Source organism: Terrapene carolina, unplaced genomic scaffold, assembly GCF_002925995.2.
Source record: "Terrapene carolina triunguis isolate 2854851 unplaced genomic scaffold, T_m_triunguis-2.0 Scaffold97, whole genome shotgun sequence".
Taxonomy (NCBI): domain Eukaryota; kingdom Metazoa; phylum Chordata; order Testudines; family Emydidae; genus Terrapene; species Terrapene triunguis.
In genome coordinates this window covers 10835068-10857038 of record NW_020664448.1, presented here as the reverse complement: position 1 = coordinate 10857038, position 21971 = coordinate 10835068, and the positions used below count along the sequence as shown (strand labels likewise).

Here is a 21971-nt window from a genome sequence, read left to right as displayed (position 1 = left end):
GCTAGATGATCAAACCATGTTCAGGCAGTCTGAATCATTTTTAAGTAGTGTTTTAAAACCTAGTCTAGGTCAACATCCTTTGAATACATGTACCCTGGGCCAAGAGGTGATGACTTTGTGGGGAAAGGACTAGGAGTGTTCACACAATGTTGTTAACTAAGTACTCCTGAGAACTTAAGAGACATTGATTGTAGCCCAAGAGACGGCAGTGTGTTCTGCTTTCCCATGGTCAGTACCATTACAAGGAGCAAAGGCAGCTTCCGGAATCAGCCACAAACTGCAAGTAGGGGTAAAACTGCCTGGTAGCAAACAAGAGTGAGATAGGTACAGCATTTTAATTATCCAAGTTTAGTATTTAAAGAGGCTACATAGAACAGAATACAAGAAACTACTATAGTGTAGCAAAGTCAACAGGAGAACTTTTAGTTACGTATTTTCAAAGTAAGATTGCTGTATGGCATGAAAGTTAATTCAGTGCTATGAAACCCATAATTTTGGTGCCTAGAAATTAGCTTATTGCTGGAGATATTTTCCTTTACCATTTCAGAACCACGTTTGCAGGAATGAAAGCTTCAGAGGGATTCGGTGTCATCTGGGCCTGTGTGACAGCAAACGATGAGGCAAAGTTATAGAAGCTATCCAGCATCTTCTGAGTGAACTGAAATACCAAAAAACCACATTGTAAATCAAATCCATATTTAGAACTTTGATCGTGCTTTTGATATCTAAAGTGCTGTTCAAATGATTAGTTAATCCTTACGCCTCATGTTGGGTGGATTAAATCTTTCTTTTACAGATGGGGGAAAGGAAGGCAGAGAGGTTAAGTAAAAAGGAAGTCTGTGTTAAGAGACGATTAGATCTAGAGTTACTAGTTTACAGTCCTGCCCTCAGACACCGCCTCTCTCAAGAGATTCTCTCTTAGAAACTTAAAAGTATTTTGATTTTTATTCAGTTATTGTTTCTTTTCAAAAGATTAGTTTCCTGGAGCAAGTTTCTGAAGGAAAGCCTTAAACGACCTCAAGATAAACATAATTAAAATTTGTAAAGTCTTATGGGACTAATGGATGATGTAGTGATAAGACTTGGGCCTTGTCCTACAAACTAGACTAGCAAGTTAGTGGCAGCCTACCAATAGCACCTGCTGTTGATGATTTTGCCTACAAGAACCTCATTTTTTGTATTTGCTCACCTCGTAATAATTCCATGTAAGAAGGGGTTACTTACTTGTAATTAGAGGTTCTTCAAGATGTGTGGTCCTTATATGTATTTCACCGTGGGTTATGTATGTGCACCAAGAGCCCGCAGTTGGAGAATTTGAAAGTAACATCTGTTGGTCTGTGCATGCACCCTGGCTCACCTTATGCTTCTGACCAAGGCAAAAAAGGGCGGGGTGAACCAACAGCCACATCACTTCCTTCTCCGCCACAAATCAGATAAGATCCAAAGTAGAGGGAAAAGAGGAGGGGTTATGGAAAACATATAGGGACCACAAAACTCAAAGAATCTCCAGTTACATGTAAGTAACCTCCTCTTCTTTGAGTGATGGTCCCTATGGTATTCCACTGTGGGTGACTGACAAGCAGTACCTAAGTAAGAGGAGGTGCAAGGATGAGGATGGTAAGGTCAAATGGAGAAGTGCCATCCCAAATGAGGCATCAGCAGCCGAATCTTGTACCAGAACATTAACATCTTGTAAAAACATGTGGATGGAGCTCCATGTGGCCGCTTTACAGATGTCTAAGAGGGGTACGTCCTGAAGAGACTCTACAGTCGTGGCTTGAGCTCTCATGGAGGGGGGAGGTTTGAGAGCGGATAGAGTAGAATGCAAACAGATATCCATTTGGAAATTCTCTGGATGAAGATGGCATAACCTCGGACTCTCTCCACGACAGCGACAAACAGCCTCAGGGACTTTCTGAATGGTTTTGTTCTCTGCAGATAAAAGGCCAAGGCCTGTCAAACATCGAAGGAGTGGAGCCTATGCTCTTTATATATGTGTGTAGGAATGTGTTCAGGAATGTGTTCAGGAATGGGTTGGTGAAGGTGAAATTCCAAAAACACATTGGGATAAATTTGAGGTGTAGGTATAAAGAAGCTTTATCTTTGTGAAATACAGTGTATGGAGGGTCTGCCATCATTGTGCCAAGTTCAACAACCCTCCTTGCCAATGGCTACAAGAAAGGCGACCTTCATGGAGAAGAGGGACATGGAACAAGTTACTAAGGATTCAAAGGGGCAGAGGAGCTTGTGTCAGAACTGAGTGAGATTCAAGTCCCACAGGGTATTATCGTTTGAGAGGGTGGGCAAGTTCTTATCAGGCCTTTCCAGAATCGAGTGGTTAGCAGGTGTGCGAAAATAAGAGAAGCCCTCCATAGGGGGATGGAATGCACTGATAGCTGCCAAGTGGACTCTCAGGGAACTGAGGAATAGGTTCGATGTCTTCAAAGATAGGATACAGTCTAGGATGAGTGGGATACCCATAGCTTCTGGTAGAACGCTTCTCTGCTGATGAGAAGCATTTCCATTTAGATTGGTAACGTTTCCTAGGTGAGTCCTTTCTGCTATTAGAAAGGATGTCTTACACGGCCGAGGAGCACACCCATTCTAGGGCTGACGAACATCTAATACCAGGCCCTGAGGTGAAGTTGTAGTGGACTGGGATGCCTTATCCTGCCATTGCACTGGGTCAGGAGCTCAGGGAAGATTGGGAAGGTAATCAGAGGATGAGATGACAGGCATGGGAGTCTTTGGGGGAACCAAAACTGCCTGGGCCAGAAAGGCACTATCAGGATGACTGTCGCTCTGTCCTGTCGGATCTTGCATAGCACTTGTGGCAGAAGCAATAGCAGAGGGAAGGCATAGTTGAACTGGTATGACCAGTGAAAAAGGAGAGGGTCGCCCTGGGAGCAGTAAGTTAGGACTCCCCTGGAGCAACATGTGGCACACTTGCTGTTGGCCCGGAAAGTGAACAGATCCCTGGTTGGGGTTCCCCATCATGTGAAAATGTCATGAAGCCCCATGTCATGAAGCTCTCACTTGTGGTCAATCACGAAGTGTCTGCAAGCATATTCTGCATCCCCGGAAGGTAGGCGGATCTGATTGCTGATGCACCAGTTCCAAAGATTGACTGCTTCTGCACACAGAGAGGCCGATCTCACTCCCCCCTTGTTTGTTGATGTAGAAAACCATCGGAGTATTTTCTGACATTATGAGGACATACCTGGTGAGAGTTGATGAAAGGAAGAAGGCACTCACATGCCTTCAATAGCACCTGTAATTTCAGGACATTGAAATGTGCATTCTGGACTCTTGAGAGGTTCATGTTCCCTGTGCCATGTGGTTGCCCACATGGGCTCCCCAACTTAGTAGGGACATCTGTAATAATGGCCTTGTCCAGGAAGGAGGGGAGAAAGGGGACCCCTAAGCATACCAAGGAGGGACAACAAGTACCTTAGTGGGAACTTTCAGTGTGAGGTTCATAGAATGGGGGCTTGGGGAGTAAACTGACTGTAGCCATGCCTGAAGGCAACAAAGGTTTTGTCTTGCAAATGGAGTGACACATGTGTGGGGGATGCCAAAGCCACCACTTCATCCAGCGATGGTGATGGCAGTCTGGCTGGTTCAGGTGGAAGTGCCAGAACCAGGGTGTAATACCCTGCCTCTTCTATTGGAACTGGGGATAAATTTGAGGTTCTCTCATAGGGGAGGCAGGTGATGACACTCTAGTGGATCAGAAAGATTCCAAAGGGGGATACAATATGGCCAGTAGGTGGGGTGGACAGGTGGTGGCATCAGGTACCAGTGAAACTGACTCATGGGAGGTGGTGGTTGGTCCTAGGGTCATGTGGGCCTCTTGGGGAATAGCAGGACAGGAAAAGTGGTTCCTCTGATGGTTCCAAGTTTCCTGAGGAAGAAACAGGTGACTCAGGTTCTGATGGTGGTACTGTCTGTGCTGATTGAGAGGTGTACATTTTGTATAAGTGGGAGTGATAAATTCTGTCCCAGCGGCAGGTCTCTCGGAGGTGATATAAGCTCCCTAAAAATGGAGAATACCAATGGAAGGAGGGATTCTGGGTCCAGGGCAGAAAACACATCCTATGGTGCAGATCTCCCCAGCGTAAGAGGGACTCCTACTGTCCAGGCCATTGGTGGCAGCGATGATGATGGTATCCAGACATAAGACATCCTCATGAGCCAACCCGGTGGGTTTGCTTCTAGGCATGTCCGGTATCTTTGGAATGGATTTAGATGAAGATTTAGTCCCATGCTTCCTAATCTCCCAACTAGGGCCTGCTGTGGGGTCAGATCCTCCACCACTGAAGTCACACTTTGCAGCAGGAGGTGCAATCCTTGCGGATTCAGGCCCAGGTACACAGGCGGGGGGGCAGGGGGAATGATGTCCCCAGCCTGTGTCCGATTGAGGCCTCATGGTCAATTCCATGAGGTACTTACAGAGGCAAAGTGCTCGCCCTTCTCAGGTACGGCTGGTGAAGGACTGACAAATACTGTACTGAGCCGCAATGTGGGCCTCTCCGAGACAGTAGAGGCAGCATTGATGGTCATCGCTGACTGAGAAGGATAATGGGCTGAAGGTGCAGAGTTTGAAGCCCGGAGTACTGGGCATAAGTCTGGTACTCAATTGGGATACGGGGAAGGATGGGGCTGAGGACGCTAAAGATTCTGACCCTGACCATGCCATGGTGCGTAGGGACTAAGGAGATGGTCAGTCTGCCTTGCCCTTTATCGCCTCAGTCGGAAGCACAAGGCAAGCCAGGGTGCATGCACAGACCAACGGACACTACTTTCAAGTTCTCCAACTCCGGGCACACAGGGTGTATGCATAATCCACAGTGGAATACAATAGGGACTATCTCTTGAAGAAGAACAATCCAAGTTCAATGCAAGCTAATTCAATTTAATTTTAGTTTGATATAAATGAAGATTAAATATAAAATGGAACAACCACTTCTTAAAAACTATGTTTCCAATCATATTGCCCTTTAAAAAAAAAAATACAGGCGAGTTTTGCAAACTGGTCCTTAACTAGTACAGGCAGTCCTCAACTTTGCGACGTTCAACTTACGACAAACAGCACTTACAAACGTTTCTGAATTAATACCCTGATTCGACTTACAACAATTGGTTTCAACTTTACTATGCTCGGTCCCGCAATGGAGTGTATTGCGTTTCCGAGTTATGACGTTTCGACTTACAACACAATTTTCAGGAGCCAATTGTGTTGTAAATCCGAGGACTGCTGTAATTCATCTGAGTCATAATCCCTAGTGTTAGAGCAACCATATTCCGGAGAAACAGTATGAGCCTTTGCCAGTATAGCTGTGCCAGCAGAGCCACCTAGTGGAGATATAATGTGAGATGACAGGAGTTCTGACAGCATAGTTAAGACACCTCCCTGAACAACATTAACTAAGCCAACAGAAGTACTCTGCTGTCAATATAGTTGGATCTGCAGGGGGGAGGGGAGGTATCAGCATTGCTGTGTTGGCTAGGGGGTGTGATTTCCACCCCATACTTCTAGCTGACACAGCTATGCTGGCAAAACTTTGTAGTGCAGACTAAGTCTGAAGCACATTTTTACATTTTTTACAACTATATATTAATTGAACTTGGAATATACTTGTAAAAAGTAACTTGCAAATATCAAATGGCTCTCCCTTAACAAAACAACAACGAGGAGTCCTTATGGCACCTTAGAGACTAACAAAGTTATTTGGGCATACAGCTTATGCCCAAATAACTTTGTTAGTCTCTAAGGTGCCACAAGGACTCCTCCTTGTTTTTGCTGATACAGACTAACACGGCTACCACTCTGAAACCTCTCCCTTAACTGTAACTACCAACAAAAGGCATTAGCTGCTTTGTCAATTATCCCACAAGTACATTATCTTAGTGGTGCAACAAACAGTAATGGAAGATTTGGTGCTTCAGAGAAATATTGTTCAGAAACCATCCTGTTTTTCTCTTCTCCCTCCCCATGCATGCTTAGTATATTTACATAAAAACTGGATTTGTTTAGGTGTGCCAGTTACGCCTGTTGAGTACTCCTCACTTGAAAGTCACTCTGAAGTCCATCACACCTCCACAGTTAGTTGTGATGGCAGACTGGATTATACCTTTATTTGGAGGAAGCAGCAGCAGACATGCCAAACCCACAAAAAACCCCGCAGAAATTGGGCTTGTTTTTGGTTTAATTGGCTTGTAAGTTGCTTGTTGGCTAGTTTTTGGCTTGTAGGTTTTTGTTTTTTTAAAATCGGCTCCTGGGAAGCAGGGGCAAGAGGGGAAGAAAAGAGTCAGTGGTACATAGTGGGCCCATCACAGTCCCAGACAGCACGCCGGGGGTCATCTAGTCAGAGTGTTGGGGTTCTTAGGGATTGGCTTGTTTTGGCCTTGTTTTGAAATGGGATTAGCTTGATTTTTGGCTTATTGTGAAAGTCGGGGTGCTTATTTACCGCGTGAAAGTTGGCAACTGTGAGCAGCAGTGAACAGTGTGATTAACACTGCTAATAAATTAGGCTTCTCAAAGTGCTCAATTACAGCTCTTTAGGAGTCATTGATCCTATCACACCACAACCGTTAATTATCTGCAGTGAAGTTGATCATTAATGCCTGAAAAGTTTCTGCAGAACTGAAGCAACAATTTATTGTCTGGATCAAGAAGCCAAAGCTGGGTCTGTCCCAAACAGCTGCCACTGGCATAATTTCCTGTGGTTCTGCACACTCATCCCCTTTCTCTGTTCAATTGCCCAGGTGAACATCAAAAACCCATTTACCTCCCTCTCTGTCTGAGATGAGCCTGGGGAGGTGGGACATTGCTTAAATCTAGGCCCAAAATATGGCAGTCCTCAGTGTACAGGGCAGTTTCCCTAGAGAAGAGGGGGGGCTTTCAAAGGTACCTTTTCACTGAATGGTCAGGAGACTGGGAGGAGAGAATGGGCCAGAGGTACTGCTCAGAGGTGCTGGAGCAGGAAGAAAGGGTGGTTGTGGCAAAGGGAATATATATCCAGTTGAGCATGGAGTAGATCAGGGTCCCTGCACCAGCAGCAAAGCTGTGCATCAACGTATCACAAGAAGCAGGAGGATCCAGCTAGCTAAGGCAGCAGCACAAGCCTGCTGATGGAGATATCACAATATCTGCCTCAAGCCCAGTCCAACTGCTTTGGCCATTCCCTTTGTTCCCCAAGTAACAGTCCTGAGCTTCAATGTGCAGCATAGTCTTGTATCACGAGTAAATTTCTTCAGAGTATGTTGGTGACAGATTTGGAGCTTCTCAGTAATAATTACAAATAATGCATGTTGGTTATTGGAATATTTATTATATGACTACATTGGTTTAAACCGACAAGAGTGTCTGGAAAAACAAGCAGGAAAGAAAATGGCTCAAGATAAGCCATTCTTCAAACAACACGTGAGCTGTTAAAGGACAATGCCAGAATCACTGGCTCATTATCCTACTGTACCTACAGGACTGGTTTTAAACAGGAGAGTCAAACCTTGGGAAAACAGAAGAAAAAAAAAAACACAAGAACACCTATAGCAGGGTAAAAGGGACCCTTTTCTCAGAAGAGAAGCAGTAGGTGTTCAGGGGGAACCAGACTGAGGCTTGATTTACACTGAAACGTACTATCGGCATAGCTACTTTAGTCAGGAGTGTGGGGAAAAAAATACCCCCCTCAACATAGTTATGCCAGTAAAACTCCCATGCAAAAGTGGTGATGTCAATGGAAGAGTGACTCTGTCAACACAGCGTATTGTTTGGGGAGGTGGTGTGCCTATAATGATGCAAAAACTCCTTCTGTTGATGTAGGCTGCACCAGGGGGCTATGTCAGCATAGTCTTTCTAGTGGAGAAACAGCCTGGGACCTAGTGGGGGTGCCTAAAGATGTTAGATCTACCTTGGTTACATCAGGGGACAGCAAGGGGAGGTCTACACTTAAAATGCTGCATCAGTGCAGTTTCACCAATGCAGCTGCGCCGTTGTAGTGCTTAAGTAAAGATGCTCCTATGCTGAGATGGGAGAGCTTCTCCCATTGTCATAGTTAATCCACCTCCTTGAGAGATGGTAGCTATGTCAACAGCAGAACCTCTCCCATCAACATAGCACTGTCTATACGGGGGAGATTAGGTCAGTATAAACTATGTCACTCAGCGTTGTGTTTTTTCATACCCCTAAGCAATGCAGTTATACTGATATAGGTCCTGTAGTGTAGGCCTGCCCTAAGGTTAGGTCTACACTGGGGGAGAGGGGGGTCGACCTAAGACATGCAACTTCAGCTATGTGAATAGCGTAGCTGAAGTCGGCGTATCTTAGGTCGATTTACCTGGCCGTGAGGACGGCGGCGAGTCGACCGCTGCCACTCCCCCGTCGACTCCGCTTCCGCCTCTCGCCGCGGTGGAGTTCCGGAGTCGACGGCAGAGTGATCGGGTATCGATTTTATCGCGTCTACACTAGACATGATAAATCGATCCCCGATAGATCAATCACTACCTGCCGATCTGGCGGGTAGTGTAGACCTACCTTAAGACTCTAGACACACATGTATGTAGACTGTTAAAATCTTTTCCCCCCTCTAGTGCTTTGGGCCTACTACTAAACAAAATAATACTTTTGTTTTAAGAAAACTGTCTGATCACTGTACACAACTGGTCACAGACTCCCAAGGGAAGAACCACAGGTGCCCAAACTCAGTCAGACCTGCAGGGTAAGCGTAGTTGATACACACACACTACTGTAACTCAGTGCCTGGTGTAAAAGTGGGGGAATTGCAAACTTTTGCCTTGAAATTGGTAAAGGCACAAGGCCTAAGGCAAGTGAAGTTGGAGACACCAGGAAGGGGACAGAGGTGCAGCTAGCCCTGTAACTCTGTGACAGAAGACTTACCTTACTATTTGAGCTGGTATTCCACCCCAAATGTTTCCCATCCCCCAAGTCTAGGCACTAGGTATTTAAGGTCCCCCAACAGTTAGGAGCCTAGAGAGTCCTACTTTAGCTATCTTCTTAATGCACCAAAGCTTCAGTTTCAGCTCCTGTGATGGAAAGCCTTAAAATATTCTTTTAAAGAAATTTTACTTGAATTATAAATCATGTACATAGAACTACTTGACTGAAGAGGGAAATATACCAGCATTTTACGCAAGAGTAAGTATGCAGATTATGGCAATGGCAAAAAATACACAATTTCTATATTTTCCTAAGGAAAAATCTCATCTGAAGTATTCTGCTGAATGAACAGACTACCAGATTATGGTTAGCTTGATAACACACAATTGGGGGCTGTAGTTTTGGAACTACTTGTGCCAATTTTTCACACCTGCCTTCACAGAGAGCTTGATTCTTAACTGGCTCTTACGCTAATGGGCAAAAGACTGCTGGAAACAATGTTTTTAAATTACCTGAGTGAATGAGTCTACTGATGATACAGCAGCACTTGCTACAGGAGTCTGCTGGGCCAAATGTTCCAGCAATTCCACTGAGATCCCAATCTGGGCTACAGATGGTGTCTGAGGGATGTTCATTGCTCCAAAGGGGTGTTGGCTGCCTTTCCCTGAAAGAAATAGCATAAGCAGCAGAAATGTCAAACTTGGCATCAGCGCAACTATTATATTAAGTTTAAGTCACCAAGATTTCTTGTGTGTGAGGTTTCTTGTTACTTGCCAAGTAGAAGTCTCTCTACATACAGAATTATGAAAAAAATGTGTACAGCTCATATACTAAGTGTGTGAAAAAAATGCAATGGATAATTTTAAAATATAAAAATATCTTTTCTCTTACGAATAACTGAGGAATAGAGTGACAATCCTTAACAGACCCTTACAGGGAAGGAGTTTTGTAAGGAAGAGTTAATCAGTTTTTAAAATCCCCTAAGTAGTAAATTAACCTCCCCATTGAACCAGTTGGGTCGTATATTTGTATGCAAGATTCAGAAGCGTTTGAACCTCTTGCTATTACTGACTTTTCCAGTACAACAGGGTGTATGATCTTTTTTTTTTTTTAAAGCTCAGGAGTATGATTTTATAGTACTACCCCATCCTTTAATAGCCACAGAAATGTTTACAGAAAAATCCAGAACCAATAAGTACTGATGCACTGTCCTTTCGTTCGTTCATTCATTCAAACTAAAGAAATGACAATATTTACGCCTTGGATCACACAACTATGATGCAGCATTTATTTTTAGACAGCCCCCCCATCATGGTCTCTGGATGCTGAATAATTTTTTTAATGAATGTAAATAAACCACCACCTTGAACAGCACCTAGTAGCAAATAAAAAGTAAGTGAACACTTGTGAGGGTTGGTATAATGGTTCACTCCAGTGGTTTACACTGCACTAAACAGGTAGGCAGCTGTTTCTGAGGTTTGAGTGATCTTCAAAGCTATCCCATGTAGCATGCACTGCAGTAATCCAATCTCGGCATTATAAAGACATCAATGACTGTAACAAGGTCCACATCAGAAAGAAATGGTTGCAAAATAAAGAGGCCCTGTTGGTCACAAAAGCCATTAGAGAATCCATTAACAATCCGGCTGAAAAGCACTAATAAATAGCAAACCTTTTGTACAGGCATCATCCCAGACTTCCAGCATCACTTCTGACTCTTCTAAACTGAGTTTTAATCAGCTCTAAACCCAAGTCTCAGGGGCTCACCAAAAATAAAGACAATCTAAATTCACTGAAATCTGTCACTCCCTCCTGTTCAACGTGTATGGGAAGCTACAGAGAATGCCTGTAATGCCATTAGACGTGAACGAGACACACAGCTGCACGTAAGTTCTAGTGAATGTTGTAGAAGAATATCCTCCCAATAAAGAAGCAACTGCTCAATACCAGCCTTTGGGTCATCTTAGCAGGGAAGAGCAGAGTCATTTAAGAGCTATGCCATAGTCCACATGCCAATAAGTGGTATCACAAGCTGCTGACTGGGCTAAATGAAGACTACACCACCACGTGACCTAGCTCAATTGCTAAAATTTCACCCAGTGAAACTAGCATAAGTCTCTGCCCTACCCCAACTCAAAGGAATCAAGGAAATCTGAAGACTCCAGAAGACAGTTAATTCTTCAGCGAAGGTCTAAATCAGGGGTCAGCAACCTCTGGCACGCAGCTCGCCAGGGTAAGCACCCTGGCGGGCCGGGCCAATTTGTTTACCTGCCGCATCAGCCGGTTTGGCCGATTGCAGCTCCCACTGGCCATGGTTCATCATCCCAGGGCAATGGGGGCGGCGGGAAGCCACGGCCAGCCTATCTCTCGCCCGCGCCGCTTCCCACAGCCCCCATTGGCCTGGGACAGCGAACCACGGCCAGTGGGAGCCGTGATCGGCCGAACCTGCCGACGCGACAGGTAAACAAACTGGCCCAGGTACCAGGGTTCTTACCCTGGCAAGCCACGTGCCAGAGGTTGCGGACCCCTAGCCTAAATCATTAGTATGTAGGAAGCAGGTACCCTGTCCTTCCTTAGGGAAGCACATCCAAAACTCTTCATTAACACCCACTTTTGAAAAAGCAGGGGAGAGCATGGCTTATATAGAAACTCAATTAAGAGTCTGTTAATTTTCCATGTAGCACTACAACGTGCAATGAAGTAAGTCTAGCAGTTACATTATCTGCCACCTCTACTGTATACTAAATCTAGATTTGTTTTGCCAAACAGTAACTACTGAGCTCAATGAGAGATGGTCCGATTCACAAGAGATCGTCTTAGTTTAACCCAATCCAAACATACCACAAGTGTCTCAGCACCAAAAAAGGCAGCTGCCAGAGCCCTCTCACTACCCACTGGTGGTCTAACCCACCCACGTGCTGTTGCCCTCCTCTTCCCTAGTCGCCTCAAGTATCACCTCCTAAACTGAGATCTGTTTGACACATACACGCACACCTTCAGATGTCATACAGCTTCCTTAATCTGACTCCATGACTGAATATTAAAATCGGTAATGTGAAGTCTCCCATGAGAAAAGCACATACTGGTCCTTCAATACATAAAATTTAGCACAAGGCAAGTAACAATCAGACATGGTGCTTTAACCCACTACTTAGAAATGCTTTGTGTAGCATACTTACTTAAAGTCAGCCTGTGCTGCAGAGAGACATCACAGCCCTTTGCTTTATATAATTAGGCTCTACAAGAGTAGAAAATAAAGCCATTGGAAACCAGACTAACTGAAGATCATATCCAGTTTTCTATGATTGAAAATGCTGATAGCAATCAAGTTGGTAGAATTCTCCATATCTTTATGATCAGGATGTTAAATTTACAATTCCCTTTCCTTTGAACAAATGAGCTTTTCATCTGTATAAAACAATCTAACAACTTTTGAGCACTAGTATATTTCTAAATAATCAGAGGACATCAGTGTACTTGAAACCAAAAGCATACCCATCCTCCCACTTCATATGCAAGTCCAGACCCTCTTTGGATTGCTGGCTCCTCCGTGCAATGCTCCAGCATGCACACATTGTTAGTGTTGAACACAGCACAGAACAGATACTCAAGATTTGTCCACTTGTGAGGATAAAATAAAGTTATCCTCTTCTGCATGTGGATTATATTCTACCATCACAATCCCTATAAAATAATACATGTGTTTTGAGTACCTAGCTCTTCTAGTCACAACATATAAATCATAAATTTCAAGGAACATGCAGTATTTCAAAATATTTCTCAAGATACAGACTACTAAATATGCTTGATTCACAATTTTACCCTCTGCAGCAATGCTGCAAAAGATCTCAGCATTTCAGGAAAAGAGCAAGCAGGGATAGGCTCTTCATACTGATCTCCCACTTCTCTCCCTTTATCCAACTTTTAGCCACAGTACTCAGCCATTTCAGAGCGCTTTTAGGCTTTGAAATTAGTTTGGGTAAAACAGAAATTGTGTGTTTATTCTCTAGTCATTTCCATTAATCAAATGCAGACATGGTTTTACACCACAAGTTTTGAGAGGGGGAGACTAAAGATTGATGTAAACCATCACACCACCGGATAGCACAAAGTTAGAGGGAGCAAAATGGTGACCTATACCTCTAAATATTACCCCCACTTGTCATCTCATGTCTACAATCAGACTGTAGCTCTTTGGTGCCAAGAGTATGTTTTTCCTCTTTCACAGCAAAGTGCCTAGCACTTTAGGCACAGCAAAAAATAAATAAAAGCAAACTTCCCCACTTCATGAGGAAAGCATCATCTTTACACTCTCTTTCCTGGTGAGAGTCAAATGTAATTTGTTTAAGTTAGTCACTGTTTAAGGAAGATTTGGAAGCTGGCACACAAAGTGAGCAGATAGCTGCAAGCAGTTGCACTTGCTATGGTGTTACCACAGCTGCTTCTGCTCTAAAGATCTGGGGGCTGGCTACAACTGCTGTGAGAGGTAGCATCTTCCATCAGTGCCATTTTGTTCTCATTTAAGTTGGCTGCTTTTGGTCTGCACCTTTTCCTTATGGCATTCCTACCTGATAAAAAAAGGCCACCAAAACAGCATAGCAAAGACAATCTTGAAGGCTTGCTAGACAAGTTCCTGTCCTCTGGACCCATGCCTAGCAGGAAAGGAAGCATTCAGACCTCAGCATTTCTGTGCCAAGAAGTTCTAGATGATGATATATCATTGGAACCCAGTACAGTATCCACAAGAATGATTTCAAAGATTCTAAACTCAATTGGGAGCGTAGTCAAAATTGATCTGATCCCAGTTTTGCTACTGGAGAATAAGCAAATCCTAAAAGGAGATCACAGTATCAAGCTGAAAAAGTCAAATGCTGCAATGAGCTTGAAAGCAGGACACCTTCTGAAGATTTAAGTGATAAGACCCAGCATCAGTTCAATTAGGCATGACAAGGATATTTAAGTACCTAATTCAAAGCTAGGGGCACTTAACTCTACTGGGTGCTTATTGTACCAGAACAAACTGGTACCCAGAGCCTTTGTTACTAAAAGCACTTATAAACGGTAGCTTTGATCAGAAAGAGTAAAATTTACATCTCTTACTAAAGAGATCAGCTCCCTGTGTATTTCTATCCTATCTGTTCACTTTTCCCATAAATGTACATTTATTTTCTTTTTACTCCTGTTTGTGTTGCAGAGGCAATAAAGCTTTGGCAATGTGAGGAAGTTTCTAGTCTGGCACTTAAATCACTCCCCACTGCAGAATCCTTACTACTGGTGAAGATGCAGGATCCAAAAAGAGCAACAGATTGACTGTCAAATCCCTGGAGGAGTTTACAGGGTTGGTAGCAACCAAAACTTTTATATGAACTGAGTTGATGAAATACAAAGCATCCCTAAGATGACATTGTTTTTACTTTGTTCAGAGTATACCACCATTTGCTCTAACTTCTGAGATCCAACGCATGTGTTACATCAGCAGTGGTCAGAGCAGCATGTTCGATCTTTCACCACCTTTATTAGGCTGCAGGAAAGGGACCTGGAGCAGTGGATGACCCCGCTTTACTTCTGAGATCCAGAGAAGCAGCCTGCTCTTTCAGCCCAACTACCCCCTGCTCCAGACTAAACAGCTGCCAGAAGCTCACTCCCATATCCATTGGTTAAGTGGACATATACACATTTAGTACTGCAAATGGACTGCATTTAATATGAAACATTCCCTTCATGTTATTGAAAAGGACTAAGAATCTATCTGTAGGTTTGATAGAGGGATCAAAAGGAAAAAATACAAATGTATCATTAAACAGAGACCTTTGGATTCCCTATTAAAAATTCTGATCTACTCAGGTTACCTGAAAATCCTGTAGGGAGAAACCAGAAATATTCCCCTGATTAGTGTCTTTTGGTAACATGGGGACAAAAATTGATCACAGCAATCTCGGAAAAGCCAGTGACTTGTTACCATGGTCACTGCGTTCATGTTTTTCAAGACATTGCTAGAGCCACTTAGGCCTACAGAAGATAGATAATTTCTTTATTGAGGGACTTCTGATTTGAAGCTAGATATGGTTGCCTTGTTTCCAGCCAAACTGAAGAGAAAAAGATTTAGATTTTATCATTATTACGATGATCATCAGCATTCATGTCAACTAAACCTCAAAAAAAAGGAACAAAAGAGGGTAAAAATGTAGGAAGTCTAGGTTTATTAAGAGCGATTACATCTATATAACTAAGGTCTTCTCTTTTTTTCTTTAAGTCCTTCTAATTGACAAAGTAGGATAATTTTTGTAATTAAATCTACCAATAACTTATTTTGATATTGTGGCTTGTGGTCTAGACTTCACAATCACTTGGTAGCAAGAGAGTAGTTAAAGGTTCTGTCAGGACTTCCAAGTCTAACATCACACTCTCATACCTTTCTGAAGTGCTTTTCCTGTCATGATTGGTTTCAAAGTGATTTTTTTTTTTTAAGAAACAAAAATTCTTTCACCTGCTTGAATTACTGAGGTGCAAAAACAGATACTTTCCACAATACAAACTGCTGTACAAAGATTCTCAAATTGTCATGCAACTAATTTAGAGTAGTCTCAATGATAGTAGATTTTCTGGGAAGTTTAGAAATTAGAACATTAAACAACGGAAAAAAATAATGTAATTTTGAGCATACTCAGTAAATATCTAAGATTTTAAGCAGACATTAAAATGTAGTTTCTCTGCACGGCCTGAGAGGGCTGCTGCTGGACCTGTCCACCGGAGAAAGATTGTGTCTCATTGAAACACAGCTGCATCATCCAAGAGGTTCAAATTAGAGGTCCATTCCTGCAATCTTTTACTCAGACAAGACTCCCACTGGTTTAATTGAGAACTGTAACCAACTACAGTTGGGACTGCAGGATCAAGTACTAATTTCCTCTCTTCCTATTGCTGTCCCCATTACTCTCTCTGATGTGCTGTTACCCCTTTGACCCACCTTTACAAAAATGTCATCCTGCCCTCGCCTCAGTGAGGTGTGAACTTTAAAGCTTAATTGGAAGGAAAATATTCACATGCACAGGCAGTTTTGCTCTTTCTCCTTGGAAACTAAAGAGAAATCTTTGTCAATGCAATTTTAGTGTATATACAAAGAGTCAAAAAATGCATTAGTGAAGTTCCCATAATAGTAAAACAATTGCACACACTATATTAATGTATGCATTTAATAGTCCAACTAGTCATCATAATTATGTGCAACTTGGACAAGTTAGTTACATTGTGAAAGCTAACATCTATATTCCCTGACTTTATGCTTAAGTGTGATCTTAACATGCGGTAGGTAGGAGAATTTGAATTTGATCTCTCACAGCTGTACTGCTTGGCCTTAAATACATTTAAGTTTTACCACTCCCATCCACTTGAGTAATTTTTTTTTTGCTACCCCATGGTCATTAGGCAAGTAAAAACCCAGTCCAAGTCACAACTGAACAGACTTTATAACCAGTTACTGGCATAGTTAGCTTTAAACACAAGCTGCATTTGCACAACACATGGTTAAAAATGTTTAGTTGCCTTGTTACTGGATTTTGCCTCTGTCAGAGACCTAGGCTGGCACATGATTGCCTTCCTGTATCCAGTTCAGCATGTGTTTAGGTTTTCTACAGCATGGACAAGACTCCCAAATGTGCCAGTTTGGCCAGTCATCTTTCCTCTCAGCTCCATGTATAGTAGGACATTTCAAAGTGCATAACCAGTCTTCCTGCGACTGGCTCTGCTCTCTGGGTACCTCCCTGAGCACCTTATCTCCTGTTGAGGCAACGTATGACAGCTGTCCAGATTTTCCCAAAGTGCACCAATAGAAACCCAGATAGGCAGACTGGTAACTGCAGGTGCACTAATTCAGTTGTGACAGTAAAGCTGCTGTATAAATACAAGCTTAATCCTTTTACTTGTAACTGGTCAGGTGACCATCCTCCAACTGGTTAAGGTATCAGTTAGAAATTGTGAGATTAGATGAAGAGTTCTCCTAGCCCTCTCAGTAGGATTTATCCCTCTGCATTTTATACCGTGGATGATGTCATTAATTTTGTAACTTTATGGCACTGAGCACAAGTTATCATTTTGGGGATTGATGTGTTGGGATTCTTGGGGATAGGTTGGGGGGAGAGGAAGTAGCATCAAAGTAAAGTGTGGTTCTACTCTAAGTATGGACTTGTGGGGTAGCATTTATCTCAACTACAACAGGTATCTTACCCAGTTTACAAGAAGGAACAGTATAACTGCAAGCCTTGCAAACTCAGCCGTAGAGCCCACAGTCAAGGTTTGGTTTTTTGACTGACTTCAACAATAAAGATTCTGCAACTGAAACTTAGTTAACAATTGAACTGATGATATTCAAGAAAACTAAGACTCCAATTTGCTCTCTCAGATTTAAGTTGGCTCTGCAACACTTAAGAGTAGTAAAAACATATTTTACTCAATAAAGTGAGCAGATATTACTAAATACACACAGAACAGATCTAGTGTCCGACTGCTGGGTCTTGCCCACATGCTCAGGGTCTAACGGACTGCCATATTTGGGGTTGGGAAGGAATTTTCATCCAGATCATATTGGCAGAGACCCTGGGGGGGTTTCACCTTCCTCTGCAGCATAGGGCACGGGTTACTTGCAGGTTTAAACTAGTGTAAATGGTAGATTCTCTGTAACTTGAAGCTTTTAAATCATGATTTGAGTAACTCAGCCAGAGGTCACAGGTCTATTACAGGAGCGGGTGGGCAAGGTTCTGTGGCCTGCAATGTGCAAGAGGTCAGACTACATAATCATGATGGTCCCCCTCTTGCCTCAAAGTGTACAAGTATATGTTTTTCCAATGATTAGTTACCCTCAATGTTACAAATTTACACCTTATTTCCAGTCTGAATTCATCTAGCTTCAATCTCCAGCCATTGGATCACATTTACCTTTTTGATAGACTGAAGAGCCCATTACCAAATATTTGTTCCCCATGCAGGTACTTCTAGACTGTAATCAAGTCACCCCTTAAACTTCTCTTCATCAAGCTAAATAGATTGAGCTCCTTGAGTCTCTCACTCCAAGGCAGGTTTTCTAATCCTTTAATCATTCTGGTGGCTCTTCTCTGAACCTTCTCTAATTTAGCAACATCCTTCTTGAATTGTGGACAGCAGAACTGGACACAGTATTCTAGCAGCAGTCAAACCAGTGCCAAATATAGAGGTACAATAACCTCTTTACTCCTACTCAAGATTTCCATTCATGCATCCCGGTATCATATTAGTCCATTTGGCCACAGAATGATGCCGGGAGCTTGTGTTAAGCTGATTAACCACCTCCACCCCCAAATCTTTTTCAGAGTGTTTGCTCCCCCAGGATAGAGTCCCCTATCCTTTAAGTATGAGGTACATGCTTTGCTCCTCGATTAATACATTTGCATTTAGCTGGATTAAAACAGTTTGCTTAAACTCATCTTACTAAGCGCTCTAGAGCTCTCTGTATCAGCTGCCTGTCCTCTTCATTATTTACCACTCACCCAATTTTTGGATCATCTGTAAACTTTATCAGTGACTATTTTGGTTTTCTCACAAATAGTATAAGGATTGCTTCTTGGCCTTGTGGGAGCCCTTTTGAAACACACCTGCTCAATGATTCCCCCATCTACATTTTGAAATCTATCAAGTAGCTAGTTTTTAATCCATTTAACGTGTGCCATGTTAATTTCCTATGCTTCTAGTTTTCAAAGTTTCCATGTGAAAACTGCCTGCAAACTCTGAAGGGTGAAAAACACACTGCCACAAGCATTCATTTACAATCAGATACTACAACTGCCAGTTTTGATGAACTGTTTAAAATATAGACTGATTCTTGCCTGCATATTTATATCTGCCTCTGGAAATTTCCACTACATGCATCTGACGTCTGTTAGTCTATAAGGTGCCACAGGACTCTTCGTCGCTTTGTTTAGAATATAAGTGCTAGGTCTACTAAGAGCCACTTGAAAAGACACATATATTTGGCTTTTCAAGTAGCATTGCGGTGTATAGTATGTCACACAATGGGATCCTGGTTTATGAATAAGAACGTAAAAATGGGCATATTGGTTCAGACCAATAGTCCATCTAGCCCAGTATCCTGTCTTCCAACAGTGGACAGTGTCAGATCCTTCAAAGAGAAAGAACAGGGTAATTATCGAATGATCCATCCCCCGTTGACTAGTCCAGTCTGGCAGTCAGATGGTTAGGGACACTCGGAGCATGGGGCTTCATCCTTGACCATCTTGGCTAACAGCTAGTGATGGACCTATCCCCCATGAATTTATTTAATTCTTTAGTTGAACCCAGTTATAATTTTGGCCTTCACAACATCCCCCGGCAACAAGTTCCACAAGTTGACTGTGCATTGTATGAAGTAGTAACAGGATTCCTAGGTGCTACATAATACAAATAAAAAAAAAAATAACACAATATGTTCCAAGATCTTATTACATTTATTCATTAGAAACTAAACATCCACTTCATTGTCTAACTGCTTTGTTGTTTAACTGCTATATTTCACTGCTCTTACCAGATTTTAAACCAGAAATTTTGAAGATGGCACTTGGCTTCTCATTGGTGACAAATCCCAGGAGTTGCCATACTGCCATCCCACTCTGGTCAGGAAAGCAGAAGTAGACAGATCCTCCCATGCCCTCTGGAAATGGGATAGTTCCCAGCATAAAGACCACCACATGGTTGATGTTTTCATAGTCAGGCAAGTCAAATACAAACTTATCCTGGGCCACCTGTTGTGCCACTGCTTGCACCTAGAATATAAAACCAAGTTTTAGTTTAGAAATCTTAATTCTGAAACCTGTGAGCCCTCTTTTCAGAAATCCATCTAGTGTTTGAAAGAAGGGGAAGCGAGCACATGCCAGTTTTAGTTTATAAACAGAGTGGCAAACACAACCGCATGGGAACTGTGCAATAGGCTGCTAACAAGGATTCACAGTCCTTGTTCTAGCTACAGAGGCTTTATATCACACCTAGGGCTGGAGTATCAGAGTACCTTAGCTCTCCATGTGAATAGTGGTAAAATATGGTGCAGAAGAAGTCCCCAAGTCTATAAAGTAGTGGCTGTCAACCACATGGCTAGCAGAACACTAATCATGGAAACCTCTAAGAAATAAGACATGACTTTATACACTTAGTTCAAGGATGGCTAAAGGTCAGGGCACAGAGCCACCCTTGTCTTTATTACCGAGTCCACGTACATGACACATCAGTGCATGCATCTTGATATAGGTAGCTCCTACTCAGAGCAAGCCACAACACAAAATGCTTGGCCCTATCTATCGCCTCCCATATGCCCAAAAATCGGTATTACCAAACATGGTTGCAGACTGCTGCAACTTGGGGCAATCTACTGGCAAGGTGACATTACCCACTCCTTAGCCAATAAAATTTGGGTGCCACCCTGTATGAGCGGAAGGAAGGCACACTGGGATGGGGTCTGCACAGAACTTGAACATCTGGAGAGGGAGGAAGACACAGTGACACATTTCATTTATACAGGAGCTGTTCCCAAAAAGCAACAATGGGAAATAAAAATCAGAGCCACCCCAGCTAGGAACCTGCCCTCCACAGTATGGCCCTTCCCAAACTTCCTCACAACCAACGATATCACCAGGCATAGCCCACACCCCAAGAGACACCCCCCTCCCTAAACTGAGCCCCACACACTCCTCAGGATCCTCCCCCAGAAACACCCTCCACAGGCTGAGCCCCCAACTTCCCCCACCACACACAAGATCCTCCCCCTGACACCCACCCCCACTCAATAGGCTGAGCCCCACCCCCCACCACTCCTCAGGATCCTCCCCCAGAGACACCCCTTACTCCATAGGCTGAGCCCCCCACTCCTGTCCTCTCCCAGAAACACTCCCACCCACAGGACCCTCCCGAAATCGCTCCCCTGAACCCCACCCGCAGCGGCTGGAGCCTCCTCCCTCAGGAGCCCTCCAGCCCAGGCTGCCCCAGAACGGTACGAGGCCTCCCGCACAGCCTCTCCGGCCGCCTCCCAGAGACCCCTCGCCATGAGCCCCTCCCCCACCCTAGTCTCTCCAGAGGCTCCACCCAGCCCGCCAAGCCCCTCCCCTCCGGAAGCGCCGCCCTGCCAAGCCCCGGGGAACGGCTCACCAGCCTACCCGCCACCAAACAGCCGAACATGGCGGCAGCCACGGAGCCCTACAGCCGCAGAAGCTTCGCGAACCAGCCGACCACTCCGCAGCCTACATAATGCCTAGTCCCCCCGGAAACAGCCCCTGCCTGTGACCCCTGGCTACGGAACTACTTCCGGGGAAGGGGCGGGGCTTCGTCTAGGCTCGTCCTGAGGCCTACACATCCCAGTATGCACCGCGCTACGGGAGCTGCATCCCGGGACCTGTAGTCCCAGGCTGCGCCGCGGGTGGATAGGGAAGTGCATGCTGGGACGTGTAGTCTGTCACCTAACGCCCCCGCTCCGATAGCTGTGGAGCAATGCATGCTGGGATATTTATTGTCAGTCTGGGTTCTACTGGGTTCTAAATTAGAGCGTGCTAGAAACTCTGAGTTTAGGGGGGTGAGAGCTGGTGGTGCCTGCTGCATTCCCGACGTGTATCTAGCTGCCAAGAAGGGCCGTCAGGGAAGATTTTAGGTAGCCCTGTCCTAAGGGCTACTCTGAAACCTGTCCTAAGGGTTTCTCTACAGTGGATGACTGGTACCCGGGTACCCTGACATACAAGAGCAAAGCACCATACCACATTGTGATCATGTGGGCAGGTTGCAAGGACACAAATTTGCATATTGCATCTATTCATCAAGATGATGCAACAGCTTCTGGGGGCCCTGTACTGCCCTAAACATGTGTTTCAGAAGCCATTAAATTTGCACAGGCTTCGCTGGCAAGAGCCACATGGAATAACAAATACAGATGCAAACTAGAGCATGTGAAGCACAGTTCTCCAGCAGTTTATCTTCATCTCTTGCAATTCCTTCAACATGCTCTCTCCTGGCGCCTAAAACTAGTATTTGTGAAGGCACAAGAAGCAGCTATGAATAAGCCATAAAATGA

The 21971-nt window shown here is 43.9% G+C and overlaps 1 protein-coding gene across 2 annotated transcripts in view; it reads right to left on the bottom strand.

Moving 5' to 3' along the window:
- HIKESHI (heat shock protein nuclear import factor hikeshi) overlaps positions 1-21194 on the bottom strand; it is a 23514-nt gene extending 2320 nt beyond the window's left edge. The window contains exons 1-4 of one of the 2 annotated variants that reach the window (XM_024212532.2): positions 21059-21194; positions 19449-19686; positions 9412-9563; positions 540-658 (exon numbers count right to left, since the gene is read on the bottom strand). In XM_024212532.2, coding sequence (XP_024068300.1) covers positions 540-658; positions 9412-9563; positions 19449-19686; positions 21059-21088 — 539 coding nt within the window. In that variant the 5' untranslated portion in view covers positions 21089-21194. The remainder of the gene's footprint in view (positions 1-539; positions 659-9411; positions 9564-19448; positions 19687-21058) is intronic. The other variant, XM_024212533.3, reaches the window with a different exon arrangement.
- Positions 21195-21971: the final 777 nt, after the last annotated feature.